At 54.6% G+C, this 20,516-nt stretch overlaps 1 protein-coding gene across 2 annotated transcripts in view; it reads left to right on the top strand.

Moving 5' to 3' along the window:
* The window catches only part of LOC116937384 (AP-1 complex subunit sigma-2), a 129,168-nt gene that overhangs the window by 10,878 nt on the left and 97,774 nt on the right, over positions 1-20,516 (top strand). For both annotated transcript variants that reach the window (XM_032944461.2, XM_032944462.2), the window contains exons 2-4: positions 7,287-7,465; positions 14,566-14,674; positions 18,723-18,860. In XM_032944461.2, the coding sequence (XP_032800352.1) occupies positions 7,287-7,465; positions 14,566-14,674; positions 18,723-18,860 (426 nt within the window). The remainder of the gene's footprint in view (positions 1-7,286; positions 7,466-14,565; positions 14,675-18,722; positions 18,861-20,516) is intronic.

The raw sequence follows: 20,516 nt of genomic DNA, 5'->3' as shown, positions 1-20,516 counted from the left end.
AGAGTAGTGTAGTGTATAGTAGTGTAGTGTATAGTAGTGTTAAGTAGTGTAGTGTATAGTGTAGTGTTAAGTAGTATAGTGTATTCTTTGGGTCTTTCGGTAAAGTCACGTAGATAGGTTCAAAGAAAATAACAAAGAACTACGACCTTTTGATCGCAACGCAAGCGGTCGTCATCAGGAGGAAAAAATAGGTAGTGTAGTGTATAGTGTAGTGCAGTGGTGTATAGTGTAATACAGCCGGGCGTGGTGCTGGACACCCACCCCATTCGTGTGCCACCGTGCCGGCCTTCATAGGTGCCCGCTAACAGCACTTGCCCCAACAGTCTGTTAAGGCTACACGGGGGATCTTTGACTTTGCTGTGTGCGGAGTTTGTGGGTTCGATCCCGATCCTGAGGCCTTGCTCTGTGTTTGGGGTTTGCGTGTCTCTCTCCCTCTCTCTCGACGTGGTCGAGTGGATTTTTCTCCGGGTCCTCCGGATTTTCCCTCCACATTCAGAATGACGTCGCCACGGCTTAAAGAGCATTTGGCTGTTGGACATTTCCACGTGATGAGGTGCTTTGTTCGAGCTATCATTTGTGATGGCCAGTGTCGCTTCTGAAATAAAATAGATTTTAGCTCGGTGTGTCCTCACATCTGGTAAGATAAAAAAAACATCGTTTAGTTTGTCGTTTTTTAAAGCCAGGTTCTCATCTGGTGCTAACTCAGCATCTCTGACACGGCCATCGTGAACCCCCTAAGACAGACAGACAGAGACTCAGACCCAGGGCTTGAACCCATGTCCTCTGTGATTGTGACTCAGCATCTCCGACAGGGCCATTGTGAACTCCCTAAGACAGACAGACAGAGACTCAGACCCAGGGCTTGAACCCATGCCCTCTGTGATTGTGACTCAGCATCACCAACAGGGCCATTGTGAACTCCCTAAGACAGAGAGAGAGACCTAAACCCAGGGCTTGAACCCATGTCCTCTGTGATTGTGACTCAGCGTCTCCAACAGGGCCATTGTGAACTCCCTAAGACAGAGAGAGACCCAGACCCAGGGCTTGAACCCATGCCCTCTGTGGCTGTGGCTCAGCATCGCCAACAGGGCCATCGTGAACCCCCTAAGACAGAGAGAGAGACCTAGACTCAGGGCTTGAACCCATGCCCTCTGTGCTTGTGACTCAGCATCGCCAACAGGGCCATTGTGAACCCCCTAAGAGAGACGGGCAGACAGGCAGAGAGAGACCCAGGGCGTGTGATGAAGTGATGTGTGTGTGATGTGTGTGTGTGATGTGTGATGAAGTGATATGTGTGTGTGATGGAGACATACCTTGCAACCATCGCCTGTAATTCAAAACCGTCTTATCTCTGGGCGTGACTGGTTGGCTGTTCTCTCTCCTTATCTGTGGGCAGAGTTGTGACTGGCTCCAGGTTGCCCTACAGGGCCAGGTTAATTACTAACGAATGTGCATATATGGAATAGGTTTCACCCTTTCTGGCAATAAGACGGGCGTTTAAGATGTAAAAAAAATACCAAACTTGCGGTGAACATGCAAACACAACACACGTGTTCTTTGGTTCTTTCGCTAAAGTCACGTAGAATGAGAATAAAATAATAAAATAACACAATAAAATTCTCACGACTGAGAATAAAATAATAATAAAATGACACAATAAAATTCTCACGACGTTTCGGCCACAACGCAAGCGGCCGTCTTCAGGTGAAAGGTACAGAACTGTCGGGATGACAGTTCTGTTCAATTGAAGCTCTGTCGTCCCGACAGTTCTTGTACCTTTCACCTGAAGACGGCCGCTTGCGTTGTGGCCGAAACGTCGCGAGAATTTTATCGTGTTATTTTATTATTTTATTCTCATTCTACGTGGTGGTGACTTTACCGAAAGAACCAAAGAAGATGAATCCTTGCAGTCACGAAAGCTTCAAATCGAAACACAACACGGGTCCTTCGGCGGTATGTGACGATGACGCATTGTCTTTGAAACCGATTTGGTCCACGCCAGAGACGGCTTTCTTTAGAGCCCGGTCTCAAGCGGCGTTAGACCCAGAGGACGACGCCAAAGAGGTGCTATCAGGACATTGAGAGCACGGGGTTAGCAGCTACAGGCGAATGGGCGTCTGCATTTAAAATGTCGCTTGTTAAGAACAAATTTTGTTACACGCTTTTTATTAACTCAGTCTGTCCGTTAAACTTCGATTTAAAGCTTTCGTGACTGCAAGGATTCATCTTCTTTGGTTCTTTCGGTAAAGTCACCACGTAGAATGAGAATAAAATAATAAATTGATAAAATCAAATAAAATATCAATTTATTATTTTATTCTCATTCTACGTGACTTTACCGAAAGAACCAAAGAAGATCAGTCTGTCTGTTGTTGCATCCTCAAATCTTGCAACTCAATGTTAACCCACTTCCCAATGTGGTATCGACTGCAAACTCGGTTATACTTGTGTCATACCGATGACAATACCATAGCCTATCATTAAAAATGAAAATGAAAATTTTTAAACGATCTTTTTTACACGTTAATGTTTCGGCTTGGGTCTGATTGTCCACGGTCAACTGACGTTGGCTGTAGATCGCCACGGGCCCCCTCACGTTGCGGCCAAGCTTCGGGGCCAACTTCCTGGAGTCGTGGAGTTCTGCCATTACTAGTACATTTCATAAAAGCGTGTTTTAAAAAAAAAAAGTGTTTTTTAAATATTACCTATTTTCGCCCATCGAGAACCAAAGGGGTACAAAGGCTGCAGAGAAAAGATTAAGAACCGCCGCTCGAAATAGTAATCCCGTACTGTGGCAACACTATCAAAGTATCGTGACTCAACGAAACAAGTTTTTTTTTTCTAGATTTGAAGCTTTCGCGAAGTTCGTCCATTACTCGTACGGCACGTTAAAGCGTGTTTTTTTTTTTTTAAATGTTTTTTTTAAATGTTACTTTTTCTGTATTTGACCAGGTTTAAGGCCCGCCGGGCCGTGCGGTTTCTTTTTCACTCGGCGGGCCGTGGCTGGCACGCGCGGAGATAGCTCGACCACGTCGCCCGTTGTGTGGAAATTCCGTAGCAGCGAAATGAGTTAAATGTCGCTCGGACAATCACGGCAGTTCCCCCCCTTGCTGTGGTGTTGTCTCACCTGATGACGGTCGCTCGTGTTGCGATCGAAACGTCGTGATCTATTATTATTATTTTATACCTACGTGACTTTACCGAAAGAACCAAAAAGTACGGGAGTCGTGCAGTCACGAAAGCTTCAAATCCTGGTTGAAGTTAAGTGTCCCTTAAGCGCGTTTGGTGACGTCGATTGTCAATGCGGAGGGGGGAAAAAACCGGAGGACCCGGAGAAAAATCCTCGCCGCCACGTGGGAGAGAGGGAGAGGGAGACAGACGCAAACTCCAGATATGCAGCAGCAGCAGCAGGCGTCGTCAGGGTCGGGATCGAACACACGACCTCCTGTATACCAGGCGAGGTAGTCAACATCTCCTAGCCACTGTGATGATGATGATGATGAGAGAGAGACACGCAAACTCCAAATATACAGCAGCAGCAGGCGTCGTCAGGGTCGGGATCAAACCCATGACCTGATGATTTAAAAGTTCAGAGCTCCCATTGGCTTCGTAATATCAGAAGTGAGACCCATAGACATCGTAGAGACCCACAGAGACCCATAGAGACCCACAGAGACTCATAGCACCATAGAGACCCACAGAGACTCATAGCACCATAGAGACCCACATCGACCCACAGATCTGGAGACTCATAGCACCATAGAGACCCACAGAGACTCACATAGACTCATAGCACCATAGAGACCCACAGAGACCCACAGAGACCCACAGAGACTCATAGCACCATAGAGACCCACTGAGACCCATAGAGACCCATAGAGACCCACAGATCCAGAGACTCATAGCACCATAGAGACCCACAAAGACCCACAGAGACCCACAAAGACCCACAGAGACCCATAGACATCCAGAGACTCATAGCACCATAGAGACCCACAGAGACCCACAGAGACTCATAGCACCATAGAGACCCACAGAGACTCACATAGACTCATAGCACCATAGAGACCCACTGAGACCCACAGAGACCCACAGAGACTCATAGCACCATAGAGACCCACTGAGACCCATAGAGACCCACAGAGACTCATATAGCACCATAGAGACCCACAGAGACCCACAGAGACTCATAGCACCATAGAGACCCACAGAGACCCATAGAGATCCAGAGACTCATAGTACCGTAGAGACCCACAGAGATCCACAGAGACCCACAGAGACCCATAGAGACTCATAGCACCATAGAGACCCACAGAGACCCACAGAGACTCATAGCACCATAGAGACCCACAGAGACCCATAGAGACCTATAGAGACCCACAGATCCAGAGACTCAGAGCTCCATAGAGACCCACAGAGACCCACAGAGACTCATAGCACCATAGAGACCCACAGAGACCCACTGAGACCCATACTCACGTGTATATATGTGTTGAACTTCTTTCGCACCGTACGTAGCCAATCGTGGTAATCGGAGGTGCGTTGGGGACGACACGTTAAAGCAATTAATGATCTTTATACTCTTTGGTTCTTTCGGTAAAGTCACGTAGGTAGAAAAAGTAATAAAATAAAAAATAATATATCACGACGTTTCGATCGCAACACAAGTGGTCGTCCTCAGGCGGAAAATATAATCCAGCAGTGGAATTGCGGAACCAGGAATGAACACAGCAAGAGAGCTGTTACAACAAGACTGTTGAGGAAGTACTGAAGGCGATCCGGAGTCTTGAGACCAGGAAAGGCAGCGGGCAGAGATGATCTCCCAGGCGAAATGCTGAGGGAGGGCGGCGTTTGTGCACAGACTGCCCTATATGACATCATAACAACAGTCTGGACCACTGGACGGGATCCGCAGGATTGGAAGGATGCCCTGGTGGTCCCCATCTTTGAGAAGGGGGACCGCACAGACTGTAACAACTACAGGGGCATCTCACTCCTCAGTGTACCGGCAAAGGTCCTGGCAAGCATTATTCAACATCGCCTTGCCAGGCACGCTGAGAAGAGGCTTGCGGAGCCCCAATGCGGTTTCAGGAAAGGGCGGTCCTGCACAGATGCCATATTTTCTGTCCGTCTGCTACAGCAGAGGTGTAGGGAATTCCAACAAGACCTACATCTCTGCTTTATTGACCTGGTCAAGGCCTATGATACCATCAGTAGGTTTGGGCTCTGGGTGATGGGGCAGTTGTGGAGCGAGTGGAGAGTTTCCCATACCTGGGCAGTGTGCTTATGACCGGCTCCAGTTTAACAGCAGAGGTCTCACTCCGAATCAGTCGAGCGGCAATATCTTTTCATCGGTTGCATAACGCTGTGTGGAAGCTACCTGGTCTGTCGCTCCGCACTAAGCTTCAGGTCTTCTCGGCCACGGTCATTCCCCTCCCTTCTCTACGCTTGCGAAACGTGGACCCCCCCTAATGGAACATCTTCGCCGGTTAGAAACATTTAGGCTGGCCTGCCTACGATCCATCCTGGGTTTAACCAGGCTGGATTGTGTGAGGAGCTCACAAATCCTTGAAAGATCTGGGCAAGGTCCCATCGGTGAGCTCCTCCGGCAGGCAAGGCTGCGATGGCTGGGTCATGTAGCCCGCATGCCCAGCCACCGCATGCCGAAACAGCTTTTGTTCGGCCGGATCGAGGTGGCTAAACGGCGCGGCACAGGCTAGAGAAGAGATGGAGTGATGTGGTACGGGAGGACGTGGAGCTGAGTGGACTTGCCGATGAACGGTACCAGCGGTGTCAAGATCGGCCTCTGTGGAGGAGGCTCGTGAAGGACGCCGCTACTGGGCAGTTGGAGGCAGTCGCCCTCCAACAACAACGGAGGGCGGAGGAGCGACGCTCACAACAATGAGCGGAGCGCCGGGTGGCTAAAGCACAGCAAGTTGACACAGTAGGGGGCACAGGTGGTGCATCACCCAGTCATCTCGGTCGTCTCAGTCAGTCGACCCGTGGCACCTGGGTCTGCCCCGTGACCTCCTGCCAGCGGGCGTTCGACACTTCACGTGGCCTCAAGGTGCACATGGCCTGGCACAAGCGTCGTGGTGACCTCGCCGCCACTTAGTTGCGAATGGCGGTTGTATGTATCTGTCTGTATGTATGTGTATGTCTGTATGTATGTGTCTGTATGTATGTGTCTGTATGCATGTATGTATGTATCTGTCTGTATGTATCTGTCTGTATGTATGTGCATGTCTGTACGTATGTATGTATCTGTATGTATGTGTCTGTATGCATGTATGTATGCATCTGTCTGTATGCATGTATCTGTATGCATGTATCTATCTGTATGTATGTGTATGCATGTATCTGTCTGTATGTGTGTATGTGTATGTCTGTATGTATCTATCTATCTGTATGCATGTGTATGTCTGTATGCATGTATCTGTCTGTATGCATGTGTATGTCTGTCTGTATGCATGTGTATGTCTGTCTGTATGCATGTGTGTGTCTGTATGCATGTGTCTGTATGCGTGTCTGTATGCATGTATCTGTATGCATGTGTCTGTCTGTATGTTTGTGTCTGTATGCATGTCTGTATGTATGTATGTATCTGTCTGCATGCATGTCTGTATGCATGTCTGTCTATGTATGTATGTATGTCTGTATGTATGTATGTATCTGTCTGTATGTGTGTATGTGTATGTCTGTATGTATGTATCTGTCTGTATGTATCTATCTGTATGCATGTGTATGTCTGTATGCATGTATCTGTCTGTATGCATGTGTATGTCTGTCTGTATGCATGTGTCTGTATGCATGTGTCTGTATGCATGTGTCTGTCTGTATGTATGTGTCTGTATGCATGTATGTATGTATCTCTCTGTATGTATCTGCATGCATGCGATCCCCCCGCGCGTATCTCTCCGCCACTGCGCAGATGCGGTTCATGCTGCTGTTCAGCCTGCCAGGCCAAGCTACGTGTGTGTGTATGTATCTGTCTGTATGTATGTACGTGTCTGTCCGTCTGTATGTATCTGTCTGTATGTATCTTTCTGTATGTGTCTGTATGCATGCATCTCCGCGCGTATCTCTCTGCCACAGCGCAGATGCGGTTCATGCTGCTGTTCAGCCTGCCAGGCCAAGCTACGTGTGTGTGTATGTATCTGTCTGTATGTATGTACGTGTCTGTCCGTCTGTATGTATCTGTCTGTCTGTATGTATGTGTCTGTCTGTATGTATCTGTCTGCATGCATGCATCTCCGCGCGTATCTCTCCGCCACCACCGCGCGCAGATGCGGTTCATGCTGCTGTTCAGCCGCCAGGGCAAGCTGCGTCTGCAGAAGTGGTACGTGGCGCTGGGTGACCGTGAGAAGAAGAAGGTGGTGAAGGAGCTGGTGCAGGCGGTGCTCACGCGCAAGCCCAAGATGAGCAGCTTCCTGGAGTGGCGCGACCTCAAGGTCACCTACAAGAGGTGCGAGCGGTCGCCGCCGCCGGCCCCGCTCCCCCGCGTCTCGCTCGGGCTCCTCCCGCTAGGTTCGGGCTCGGCGTTGGGATCGATCCGCCCTGGTGCGGTGCGGAGTCATGGACGTCGCGACCGGCGAGACAGAGGCGGCCGGGCGTGGTGCTGGTAGCCAGCCACCCCACTCTGTGGGTGTGCCACAGCGCCCGGTAGCCTTCATAGGCGCTGCTCGCTAACAGCACTTGCCCCTACGGCCCTGTTAGAGGCTACACGGGGGATCTTTGTCTGTGTGTAGGTGCTGCTGCTACTCGCTAACGGCACTTGCCCCTACTGTCTGTGAGAGGCTACACGGGGGATCTTTGTGTATAGGTGCTGCTGCTGCTCGCTAACAGCACTTGCTCCTACAGTCTGTTAGAGGCTACACGGGGATCTTTGTCTGTGTATAGGTGCTGCTGCTACTCGCTAACAGCACTTGCCACTACAGCCTGTTAGAGGCTACACGGGGGACCTTTGTCTGTGTATAGGTGCTGCTGCTACTCGCTAACGGCACTTGCCCCTACTGTCTGTGAGAGGCTACACGGGGGATCTTTGTCTGTGTATAGGTGCTGCTGCTGCTACTCGCTACCAACAGCACTTGCCCCTACAGCCTGTTAGAGGCTACACGGGGGATCTTTGTCTGTGTATAGGTGCTGCTGCTGCTACTCGCTAACAGCACTTGCCCCTACAGCCTGTTAGAGGCTACACGGGGGATCTTTGTCTGTGTGTAGGTGCTGCTGCTACTCGCTAACGGCACTTGCCCCTACTGTCTGTGAGAAGCTACACGGGGAATCTTTGTCTGTGTATAGGTGCTGCTGCTGCTCGCTAACAGCACTTGCTCCTACAGTCTGTTAGAGGCTACACGGGGGATCTTTGTCTGTGTTTAGGCGCTGCTGCTGCTACTCGCTAACAGCACTTGCTCCTACAGTCTGTTAGAGGCTACACGGGGGATCTTTGTCTGTGTATAGGTGCTGCTGCTACTCGCTAATAGCACTTGCCCCTACAGCCTGTTAGAGGCTACACGGGGGATCTTTGTCTGTGTATAGGTGCTGCTGCTACTCGCTAACGGCACTTGCCCCTACTGTCTGTGAGAGGCTACACGGGGGATCTTTGTCTGTGTATAGGTGCTGCTGCTACTCGCTAACAGCACTTGCCCCTACAGCCTGTTAGAGGCTACACGGGGGATCTTTGTCTGTGTATAGGTGCTGCTGCTACTCGCTAACAGCACTTGCCCCTACGGCCCTGTTAGAGGCTACACGGGGGATCTTTGTCTGTGTATAGGTGCTGCTGCTGCTACTCGCTAACAGCACTTGCCCCTACAGCCTGTTAGAGGCTACACGGGGGATCTTTGTCTGTGTATAGGCGCTGCTGCTACTCGCTAACAGCACTTGCCCCTACAGCCTGTTAAAGGCTACACGGGGGACCTTTCTCTTTGCGTGGGGGAGCGCTGCTGCTGCTGCTGCTGCTGCTGCTGCTGCTGCTGCTGCTGCTGCTGCTGCTGCTGCTGCTGCTGCTGCTGCTGCTGCTGCTGCTGCTGCTGCTGCTGCTGCTGCTGCTGCTGCTGCTGCTGCTGCTGCTGCTGCTGCTGCTGCTGCTGCTGCTGCTGCTGCTGCTGCTGCTGCTGCTGCTGCTGCTGCTGCTGCTGCTGCTGCTGCTGCTGCTGCTGCTGCTGCTGCTGCTGCTGCTGCTGCTGCTGCTGCTGCTGCTGCTGCTGCTGCTGCTGCTGCTGCTGCTGCTGCTGCTGCTGCTGCTGCTGCTGCTGCTGCTGCTGCTGCTGCTGCTGCTGCTGCTGCTGCTGCTGCTGCTGCTGCTGCTGCTGCTGCTGCTGCTGCTGCTGCTGCTGCTGCTGCTGCTGCTGCTGCTGCTGCTGCTGCTGCTGCTGCTGCTGCTGCTGCTGCTGCTGCTGCTGCTGCTGCTGCTGCTGCTGCTGCTGCTGCTGCTGCTGCTGCTGCTGCTGCTGCTGCTGCTGCTGCTGCTGCTGCTGCTGCTGCTGCTGCTGCTGCTGCTGCTGCTGCTGCTGCTGCTGCTGCTGCTGCTGCTGCTGCTGCTGCTGCTGCTGCTGCTGCTGCTGCTGCTGCTGCTGCTGCTGCTGCTGCTGCTGCTGCTGCTGCTGCTGCTGCTGCTGCTGCTGCTGCTGCTGCTGCTGCTGCTGCTGCTGCTGCTGCTGCTGCTGCTGCTGCTGCTGCTGCTGCTGCTGCTGCTGCTGCTGCTGCTGCTGCTGCTGCTGCTGCTGCTGCTGCTGCTGCTGCTGCTGCTGCTGCTGCTGCTGCTGCTGCTGCTGCTGCTGCTGCTGCTGCTGCTGCTGCTGCTGCTGCTGCTGCTGCTGCTGCTGCTGCTGCTGCTGCTGCTGCTGCTGCTGCTGCTGCTGCTGCTGCTGCTGCTGCTGCTGCTGCTGCTGCTGCTGCTGCTGCTGCTGCTGCTGCTGCTGCTGCTGCTGCTGCTGCTGCTGCTGCTGCTGCTGCTGCTGCTGCTGCTGCTGCTGCTGCTGCTGCTGCTGCTGCTGCTGCTGCTGCTGCTGCTGCTGCTGCTGCTGCTGCTGCTGCTGCTGCTGCTGCTGCTGCTGCTGCTGCTGCTGCTGCTGCTGCTGCTGCTGCTGCTGCTGCTGCTGCTGCTGCTGCTGCTGCTGCTGCTGCTGCTGCTGCTGCTGCTGCTGCTGCTGCTGCTGCTGCTGCTGCTGCTGCTGCTGCTGCTGCTGCTGCTGCTGCTGCTGCTGCTGCTGCTGCTGCTGCTGCTGCTGCTGCTGCTGCTGCTGCTGCTGCTGCTGCTGCTGCTGCTGCTGCTGCTGCTGCTGCTGCTGCTGCTGCTGCTGCTGCTGCTGCTGCTGCTGCTGCTGCTGCTGCTGCTGCTGCTGCTGCTGCTGCTGCTGCTGCTGCTGCTGCTGCTGCTGCTGCTGCTGCTGCTGCTGCTGCTGCTGCTGCTGCTGCTGCTGCTGCTGCTGCTGCTGCTGCTGCTGCTGCTGCTGCTGCTGCTGCTGCTGCTGCTGCTGCTGCTGCTGCTGCTGCTGCTGCTGCTGCTGCTGCTGCTGCTGCTGCTGCTGCTGCTGCTGCTGCTGCTGCTGCTGCTGCTGCTGCTGCTGCTGCTGCTGCTGCTGCTGCTGCTGCTGCTGCTGCTGCTGCTGCTGCTGCTGCTGCTGCTGCTGCTGCTGCTGCTGCTGCTGCTGCTGCTGCTGCTGCTGCTGCTGCTGCTGCTGCTGCTGCTGCTGCTGCTGCTGCTGCTGCTGCTGCTGCTGCTGCTGCTGCTGCTGCTGCTGCTGCTGCTGCTGCTGCTGCTGCTGCTGCTGCTGCTGCTGCTGCTGCTGCTGCTGCTGCTGCTGCTGCTGCTGCTGCTGCTGCTGCTGCTGCTGCTGCTGCTGCTGCTGCTGCTGCTGCTGCTGCTGCTGCTGCTGCTGCTGCTGCTGCTGCTGCTGCTGCTGCTGCTGCTGCTGCTGCTGCTGCTGCTGCTGCTGCTGCTGCTGCTGCTGCTGCTGCTGCTGCTGCTGCTGCTGCTGCTGCTGCTGCTGCTGCTGCTGCTGCTGCTGCTGCTGCTGCTGCTGCTGCTGCTGCTGCTGCTGCTGCTGCTGCTGCTGCTGCTGCTGCTGCTGCTGCTGCTGCTGCTGCTGCTGCTGCTGCTGCTGCTGCTGCTGCTGCTGCTGCTGCTGCTGCTGCTGCTGCTGCTGCTGCTGCTGCTGCTGCTGCTGCTGCTGCTGCTGCTGCTGCTGCTGCTGCTGCTGCTGCTGCTGCTGCTGCTGCTGCTGCTGCTGCTGCTGCTGCTGCTGCTGCTGCTGCTGCTGCTGCTGCTGCTGCTGCTGCTGCTGCTGCTGCTGCTGCTGCTGCTGCTGCTGCTGCTGCTGCTGCTGCTGCTGCTGCTGCTGCTGCTGCTGCTGCTGCTGCTGCTGCTGCTGCTGCTGCTGCTGCTGCTGCTGCTGCTGCTGCTGCTGCTGCTGCTGCTGCTGCTGCTGCTGCTGCTGCTGCTGCTGCTGCTGCTGCTGCTGCTGCTGCTGCTGCTGCTGCTGCTGCTGCTGCTGCTGCTGCTGCTGCTGCTGCTGCTGCTGCTGCTGCTGCTGCTGCTGCTGCTGCTGCTGCTGCTGCTGCTGCTGCTGCTGCTGCTGCTGCTGCTGCTGCTGCTGCTGCTGCTGCTGCTGCTGCTGCTGCTGCTGCTGCTGCTGCTGCTGCTGCTGCTGCTGCTGCTGCTGCTGCTGCTGCTGCTGCTGCTGCTGCTGCTGCTGCTGCTGCTGCTGCTGCTGCTGCTGCTGCTGCTGCTGCTGCTGCTGCTGCTGCTGCTGCTGCTGCTGCTGCTGCTGCTGCTGCTGCTGCTGCTGCTGCTGCTGCTGCTGCTGCTGCTGCTGCTGCTGCTGCTGCTGCTGCTGCTGCTGCTGCTGCTGCTGCTGCTGCTGCTGCTGCTGCTGCTGCTGCTGCTGCTGCTGCTGCTGCTGCTGCTGCTGCTGCTGCTGCTGCTGCTGCTGCTGCTGCTGCTGCTGCTGCTGCTGCTGCTGCTGCTGCTGCTGCTGCTGCTGCTGCTGCTGCTGCTGCTGCTGCTGCTGCTGCTGCTGCTGCTGCTGCTGCTGCTGCTGCTGCTGCTGCTGCTGCTGCTGCTGCTGCTGCTGCTGCTGCTGCTGCTGCTGCTGCTGCTGCTGCTGCTGCTGCTGCTGCTGCTGCTGCTGCTGCTGCTGCTGCTGCTGCTGCTGCTGCTGCTGCTGCTGCTGCTGCTGCTGCTGCTGCTGCTGCTGCTGCTGCTGCTGCTGCTGCTGCTGCTGCTGCTGCTGCTGCTGCTGCTGCTGCTGCTGCTGCTGCTGCTGCTGCTGCTGCTGCTGCTGCTGCTGCTGCTGCTGCTGCTGCTGCTGCTGCTGCTGCTGCTGCTGCTGCTGCTGCTGCTGCTGCTGCTGCTGCTGCTGCTGCTGCTGCTGCTGCTGCTGCTGCTGCTGCTGCTGCTGCTGCTGCTGCTGCTGCTGCTGCTGCTGCTGCTGCTGCTGCTGCTGCTGCTGCTGCTGCTGCTGCTGCTGCTGCTGCTGCTGCTGCTGCTGCTGCTGCTGCTGCTGCTGCTGCTGCTGCTGCTGCTGCTGCTGCTGCTGCTGCTGCTGCTGCTGCTGCTGCTGCTGCTGCTGCTGCTGCTGCTGCTGCTGCTGCTGCTGCTGCTGCTGCTGCTGCTGCTGCTGCTGCTGCTGCTGCTGCTGCTGCTGCTGCTGCTGCTGCTGCTGCTGCTGCTGCTGCTGCTGCTGCTGCTGCTGCTGCTGCTGCTGCTGCTGCTGCTGCTGCTGCTGCTGCTGCTGCTGCTGCTGCTGCTGCTGCTGCTGCTGCTGCTGCTGCTGCTGCTGCTGCTGCTGCTGCTGCTGCTGCTGCTGCTGCTGCTGCTGCTGCTGCTGCTGCTGCTGCTGCTGCTGCTGCTGCTGCTGCTGCTGCTGCTGCTGCTGCTGCTGCTGCTGCTGCTGCTGCTGCTGCTGCTGCTGCTGCTGCTGCTGCTGCTGCTGCTGCTGCTGCTGCTGCTGCTGCTGCTGCTGCTGCTGCTGCTGCTGCTGCTGCTGCTGCTGCTGCTGCTGCTGCTGCTGCTGCTGCTGCTGCTGCTGCTGCTGCTGCTGCTGCTGCTGCTGCTGCTGCTGCTGCTGCTGCTGCTGCTGCTGCTGCTGCTGCTGCTGCTGCTGCTGCTGCTGCTGCTGCTGCTGCTGCTGCTGCTGCTGCTGCTGCTGCTGCTGCTGCTGCTGCTGCTGCTGCTGCTGCTGCTGCTGCTGCTGCTGCTGCTGCTGCTGCTGCTGCTGCTGCTGCTGCTGCTGCTGCTGCTGCTGCTGCTGCTGCTGCTGCTGCTGCTGCTGCTGCTGCTGCTGCTGCTGCTGCTGCTGCTGCTGCTGCTGCTGCTGCTGCTGCTGCTGCTGCTGCTGCTGCTGCTGCTGCTGCTGCTGCTGCTGCTGCTGCTGCTGCTGCTGCTGCTGCTGCTGCTGCTGCTGCTGCTGCTGCTGCTGCTGCTGCTGCTGCTGCTGCTGCTGCTGCTGCTGCTGCTGCTGCTGCTGCTGCTGCTGCTGCTGCTGCTGCTGCTGCTGCTGCTGCTGCTGCTGCTGCTGCTGCTGCTGCTGCTGCTGCTGCTGCTGCTGCTGCTGCTGCTGCTGCTGCTGCTGCTGCTGCTGCTGCTGCTGCTGCTGCTGCTGCTGCTGCTGCTGCTGCTGCTGCTGCTGCTGCTGCTGCTGCTGCTGCTGCTGCTGCTGCTGCTGCTGCTGCTGCTGCTGCTGCTGCTGCTGCTGCTGCTGCTGCTGCTGCTGCTGCTGCTGCTGCTGCTGCTGCTGCTGCTGCTGCTGCTGCTGCTGCTGCTGCTGCTGCTGCTGCTGCTGCTGCTGCTGCTGCTGCTGCTGCTGCTGCTGCTGCTGCTGCTGCTGCTGCTGCTGCTGCTGCTGCTGCTGCTGCTGCTGCTGCTGCTGCTGCTGCTGCTGCTGCTGCTGCTGCTGCTGCTGCTGCTGCTGCTGCTGCTGCTGCTGCTGCTGCTGCTGCTGCTGCTGCTGCTGCTGCTGCTGCTGCTGCTGCTGCTGCTGCTGCTGCTGCTGCTGCTGCTGCTGCTGCTGCTGCTGCTGCTGCTGCTGCTGCTGCTGCTGCTGCTGCTGCTGCTGCTGCTGCTGCTGCTGCTGCTGCTGCTGCTGCTGCTGCTGCTGCTGCTGCTGCTGCTGCTGCTGCTGCTGCTGCTGCTGCTGCTGCTGCTGCTGCTGCTGCTGCTGCTGCTGCTGCTGCTGCTGCTGCTGCTGCTGCTGCTGCTGCTGCTGCTGCTGCTGCTGCTGCTGCTGCTGCTGCTGCTGCTGCTCGCCATAACGGCACTTGCCCCCGGCAGTCTGTTACGGGCCACACGGGGGACCTTTGTCTTTGGGCGAGTGAGTGAGGTGGCTAGGTGCGCGAGCGAGCGGAGTTGGAGTGTCGGTAACCGTGGTGACCGTGGTGACCGTGGCGACTGCTACCAAGGCGACGGCGGCGGCGGTCGCCCGCGGCGACCATCGCGGGACCCGCGCTGACGGTCGCCGCGGCGACGACGGCGGTAGCAACCGCGGCGGCGACCTCGCCGACGGTTGCCGCGGCGACGTCAGCGGCGGCGGTGACGTCAGCGGCGTTTTGGTCTGGGTGCCCCTTCAGGTACGCGAGTCTCTACTTCTGCTGTGCGGTCGAGTGCCACGACAACGAGCTGCTCGCCCTGGAGACGATACACCGCTACGTGGAGCTGCTGGACAAGTACTTTGGGAGCGTGCGTGGACCAGCCCCCATCCCCACTCTCACGTGGGGGGCACCCGCGCCCCCCCCCCCCACACGCCCGCTCTCTCGTCGGCGATGGCTCCTCACTCGATGGCTTCTGGCTGCTGGCCGTCGAACAATGAGACCCGTAGAGTCATCGCACAGAGACCCACAGACTCATCACACAGAGACCCATAGACTCATCACACAGAGACCCATAGACTCATCGCACAGAGACTCATAGACTCATCACACAGAGACCCATAGACTCATCACACAGAGACCCACAGACTCATCACACAGAGACCCATAGACTCATCACACAGAGACCCATAGACTCACCACACAGAGACCCACAGACTCATCACACAGAGACCCATTGACTCATCACACAGAGACCCAGAGACTCCTCACACACAGAGACCCAGAGACTCATCACACACAGAGACCCATAGACTCATCGCACAGAGACCCACAGACTCATCACGCAGAGACCCATAGACTCATCGCACAGAGACCCATAGACTCATCACACAGAGACCCAGAGACTCATCATACAGAGACCCAGAGACTCATCACACAGAGACCCATAGACTCATTGCACAGAGACCCACAGACTCATCACACAGAGACCCATAGACTCACCGCACAGAGACCCATAGACTCATCACACAGAGACCCATAGACTCACCACACAGAGACCCATATACTCATCACACAGAGATCCACAGACTCATCACACAGAGACCCATTGACTCATCATACAGAGACCCAGAGACTCATCACACACAGAGACCCAGAGACTCATCACACACAGAGACCCAGAGACTCATCACACAGAGACCCATAGACTCATCGCACAGAGACCCACAGACTCATCACACAGAGACCCATAGACTCATCGCACAGAGACCCATAGACTCATCACACAGAGACCCATAGACTCACCACACAGAGACCCACAGACTCATCACACAGAGACCCACAGACTCATCACACAGAGACCCACAGACTCATCGCACAGAGACCCATAGACTCATCGCACAGAGACCCGTAGACTCATCGCACAGAGACCCATAGACTCACCACACAAACCCATAGACTCACACAGAAACCCATAGACTCACACAGAGACCCACAGACTCATCACACAGAGACCCACAGACTCATCGCACAGAGACCCACAGACTCATCACACACAGACCCATAGACTCACCACACAGAGACCCATAGACTCAAACAGAAACCCATAGACTCACACAGAGACCCATAGACTCACCACACAGAGACCCATAGACTCACCACACAGACCCATAGACTCATCACACAGAAACCCATAGACTCATCACAGAGACCCATAGACTCATCACACAGAGACCCATAGACTCACCACACAGAGACCCATAGACCCACCACACAGACCCATAGACTCATCACACAGAAACCCATAGACTCATCACACAGAGACCCATAGACTCATCACATAGAGACCCATAGACTCACCACACAGACCCATAGACTCACACAGAAACCCATAGACTCACACAGAGACCCATAGACTCATCACACAGAGACCCATAGACTCACCACACAGACCCATAGACTCATCACACACAGACCCATAGACTCACCACACAGACCCATAGACTCACACAGAAACCCATAGACTCACACAGAGACCCATAGACTCATCACACACAGACCTATAGACTCACCACACAGACCCATAGACTCATCACACAGAGACCCATAGACTCATCACACAGAGACCCATAGACTCATCACACAGAGACCCACATACTCATCGCACAGAGACCCATAGACTCATCACACAGAGACCCATAGACTCATCGCACAGAGACCCACATACTCATCGCACAGAGACCCATAGACTCATCACACAGACCCATAGACTCATCACACAGAGACCCATAGACTCATCGCACAGAGACCCATAGACTCATCGCACAGAGACCCACAGACTCATCACACAGACCCATAGACTCATCACACAGAGACCCATAGACTCATCGCACAGAGACCCATAGACTCATCGCACAGAGACCCATAGACTCATCGCACAGAGACCCGTAGACTCATCGCACAGACCCATAGACTCATCACACAGAAACCCATAGACTCACATAGAGACCCATAGACTCATTGCACAGAGACCCATAGACTCACACAGAAACCCATAGACTCACATAGAGACCCATAGACTCATCACACAGAGACCCATAGACTCACACAGAAACCCATAGACTCACATAGAGACCCATAGACTCATCGCACAGAGACCCATAGACTCACACAGAAACCCATAGACTCACATAGAGACCCATAGACTCATCACACAGAGACCCACAGACTCATCGCACAGAGACCCATAGACTCATCACACAGACCCATAGACTCACACAGAAACGCATAGACTCACACAGAGACCCATAGACTCACCACACAGAAACCCATAGACTCATCACACAGAAACCCATAGACTCATCACACAGAGACCCATAGACTCATCACACAGAGACCCATAGACTCACCACACAGACCCATAGACTCACCACACAGACCCATAGACTCACACAGAAACCCATCGGCTCACACAGAGACCCATAGACTCATCACACAGAGACCCATAGACTCACCACACAGACCCACAGACTCATCACACACAGACCCATAGACTCACACAGAAACCCATAGACTCATCACACAGAGACCCATAGACTCACCACACAGACCCATAGACTCATCACACAGAAACCCATAGACTCATCACACAGAGACCCACAGACTCATCACACAGAGACCCATAGACTCATCACACACAGACCCATAGACTCATCACACAGAGACCCATAGACTCATCACACAGAGACCCATAGACTCATCGCTCAGAGACCACAGACTCATCACACAGAGACCCACAGACTCATCACACACAGACCCATAGACTCATCACACAGAAACCCATAGACTCATCACACAGAGACCCATAGACTCATCGCTCAGAGACCCATAGACTCACCACACAGACCCATAGACTCATCACACAGAAACCCATAGACTCATCACACAGAGACCCACAGACTGATCACACAGAGACCCATAGACTCATCACACACAGACCCATAGACTCATCACACAGAGACCCATAGACTCATCGCTCAGAGACCACAGACTCATCACACAGAGACCCACAGACTCATCACACACAGACCCATAGACTCATCGCACAGAGACCCATAGACTCATCACACACAGAGACCCATAGACTCATCGCACAGAGACCCATAGACTCATCACACACAGACCCATAGACTCATCACACAGAGACCCACAGACTCACACAAACCCATAGACTCTTTAAACATAGACCCATAAACTCGCACGGAAACCCATAGATTAATGACACACAGACCCATAGACTCACACACAAACCCACAGACTCATCACACACAGACCCATAGACTCACACAAACCCATAGGCTCATCACACACAGACCCATAGACTCACACACAAACCCATAGACTCATCACACACAGACCCATAGACTCGCACACAAACCCATAGACTCTTTTTAAACATAGACCCATAGACTCGCACGGAAACCCATACACTCACACACTGCATAGCACCGCGTTTTCAGATGTGCTTCTGCGGCCGTCTGGAACGCTCTTCCTGCCGATATTCGGAAAGCCACTTATGGGTGTGCTTGTCTCTCTGCGGGTGTGCGTCCGTGGGTGCGCGCGTGTCCGCGTGCTCGCCGGCGTCGCCACTAGGAGAGACAAAGGCGGCCGGGGCGGGTGGTGGTTCTGCCCACCCACCCACCCACCCACCCCGTCTCGTGCCACCGTGCCGGCCTACCGCTCGCTCCGAACAGCACTTGCCCCGACGGCCCTCCGAAGGCTACGCGGGGGGGGGGGGGCCTTTGTCTGTCTGCGTGCGTGTGTGTGCGTGCGTGCGTGTGCGTGCCCTTGTTTTTCGACGTCTGCCCTGCGTTGCCCCGCCCACACAATTCACCCGCACCACCCCTGCCGCGCTCCAGGTGTGCGAGCTGGACATCATCTTCAACTTTGAGAAGGCCTACTTCATTCTGGACGAGTTCCTGCTCGGAGGAGAGGTGCAGGAGACGTCCAAGAAGGATGTGCTCAAGGCGATAGAGGAGGCCGACCTTCTGCAGGAGGTGAGGGTTGGCACGCGGCCCTGCGTGGCAGTGGGTGGCGGTGGCCTCAATCTCGCCGCCACCACCACCACCACCACCGCCAATATCACCGTGATCATTGCCATCATCACCATCACCTCCAGTATCACCATCATTATCATTGCCATCATCACCACCTCCAATATCACCATCATTATCATTACCATCATCATCATCATCACCTCCAGTATCACCATTATCATTGCCAACATCACCATCACCTCCAGTATCACCATCATTATCATTGCCATCATCACCGCTTCCAGTATCACCACCATTATCATTGCCATCATTATCATCACCTCCAGTATCACCATCATTATCATTGCCATCATGACCACCACCAATATCACCGTTATCATTGCCATCATCATCACCTCCAGTATCACCATCATTATCATTGCCATCATCACCATCACCTCCAATATCACCATCATTATCATTGCCATCATCATCACCTCCAGTATCACCATTATCATTGCCAAAATCACCACCTCCAGTATCACCATCATTATCATTGCCATCATCACCATCACCTCCAGTATCACCATCATTATCATTGCCATCATCATCATCACCTCCAGTATCACCATCATTATCATTGCCATCATCATCACCACCTCCAGTATCACCAACATTATCATTGCCATCATCACCATCACCTCCAGTATCACCATCATTATCATTGCCAACATCACCATCACCTCCACTATCACCATCATTATCATTGCCATCATGATCATCACCTCCAGTATCACCAACATTATCATTGCCATCATGATCATCACCTCCAGTATCACCATCATTATCATTGACATCATGATCATCACCTCCAGTATCACCATCATTATCATTGACATCATCACCATCACCTCCAGTATCACCATCATTATCATTGCCATCATCACCACCTCCAGTATCACCAACATTAACATTATCATTGCCATCATCACCATCATCATCACCTCCAGTATCACCATCATTATCATTGACATCACCATCACCTCCAGTATCACTATCATTGTCATCATCATCACCTCCAGTATTGCCATCATCATCATCATCACCTCCAGTATCACCATCATTATCATCATCATCACCTCCAGTATCATCATCATCACCTACAGTATCACCATCATTATCATTGCCATCATCACCATCACCTCCAGTATCACCATCATTATCATTGCCATCATCACCACCATCATCATCATCACCACCACCACCCTCTTCATTATCAGCACTTGCTTCGCAACTTCTCACTCATTCCTCCCTTATGCCAAGGGATGATTTCTTTCTTGACATATTTCCACCTTTCCTCCAACGCATGCTTTGTTGATTCAACTTCGGTGCTGTTTGATTCCACTTTCTGCTGTGTTTGAGTCAACCTCGGTGCTTTTTGATTCAACCTCGGTGCTGTTTGATTCTACTTGGTGCCGTTTGATTCTACTTGGTGATGTGTTGATGCAACCTCGGTCCTGTTTGATTCAACCTCGGTTCTGTTTAATTCCACTTGGTGCTGTTTGATTCAACTTGGTGATGTGTTTCTGCAACCTGGGTGCTTTTTGATTCAACCTCGGTGCTGTTTGATTCCACTTGGTGCTGTGTTGACGGAACCTGGGTGCTTTTTAATTCAAC

This window comes from Petromyzon marinus, chromosome 70, assembly GCF_048934315.1.
Source record: "Petromyzon marinus isolate PM22_M1 ecotype Great Lakes invasive population chromosome 70, UKy_Petmar_22M1.pri1.0, whole genome shotgun sequence".
Lineage (NCBI taxonomy): Eukaryota > Metazoa > Chordata > Hyperoartia > Petromyzontiformes > Petromyzontidae > Petromyzon > Petromyzon marinus.
Note: the sequence above shows the minus strand (reverse complement) of the source record. Positions and strands in the feature narration are given on the sequence as shown.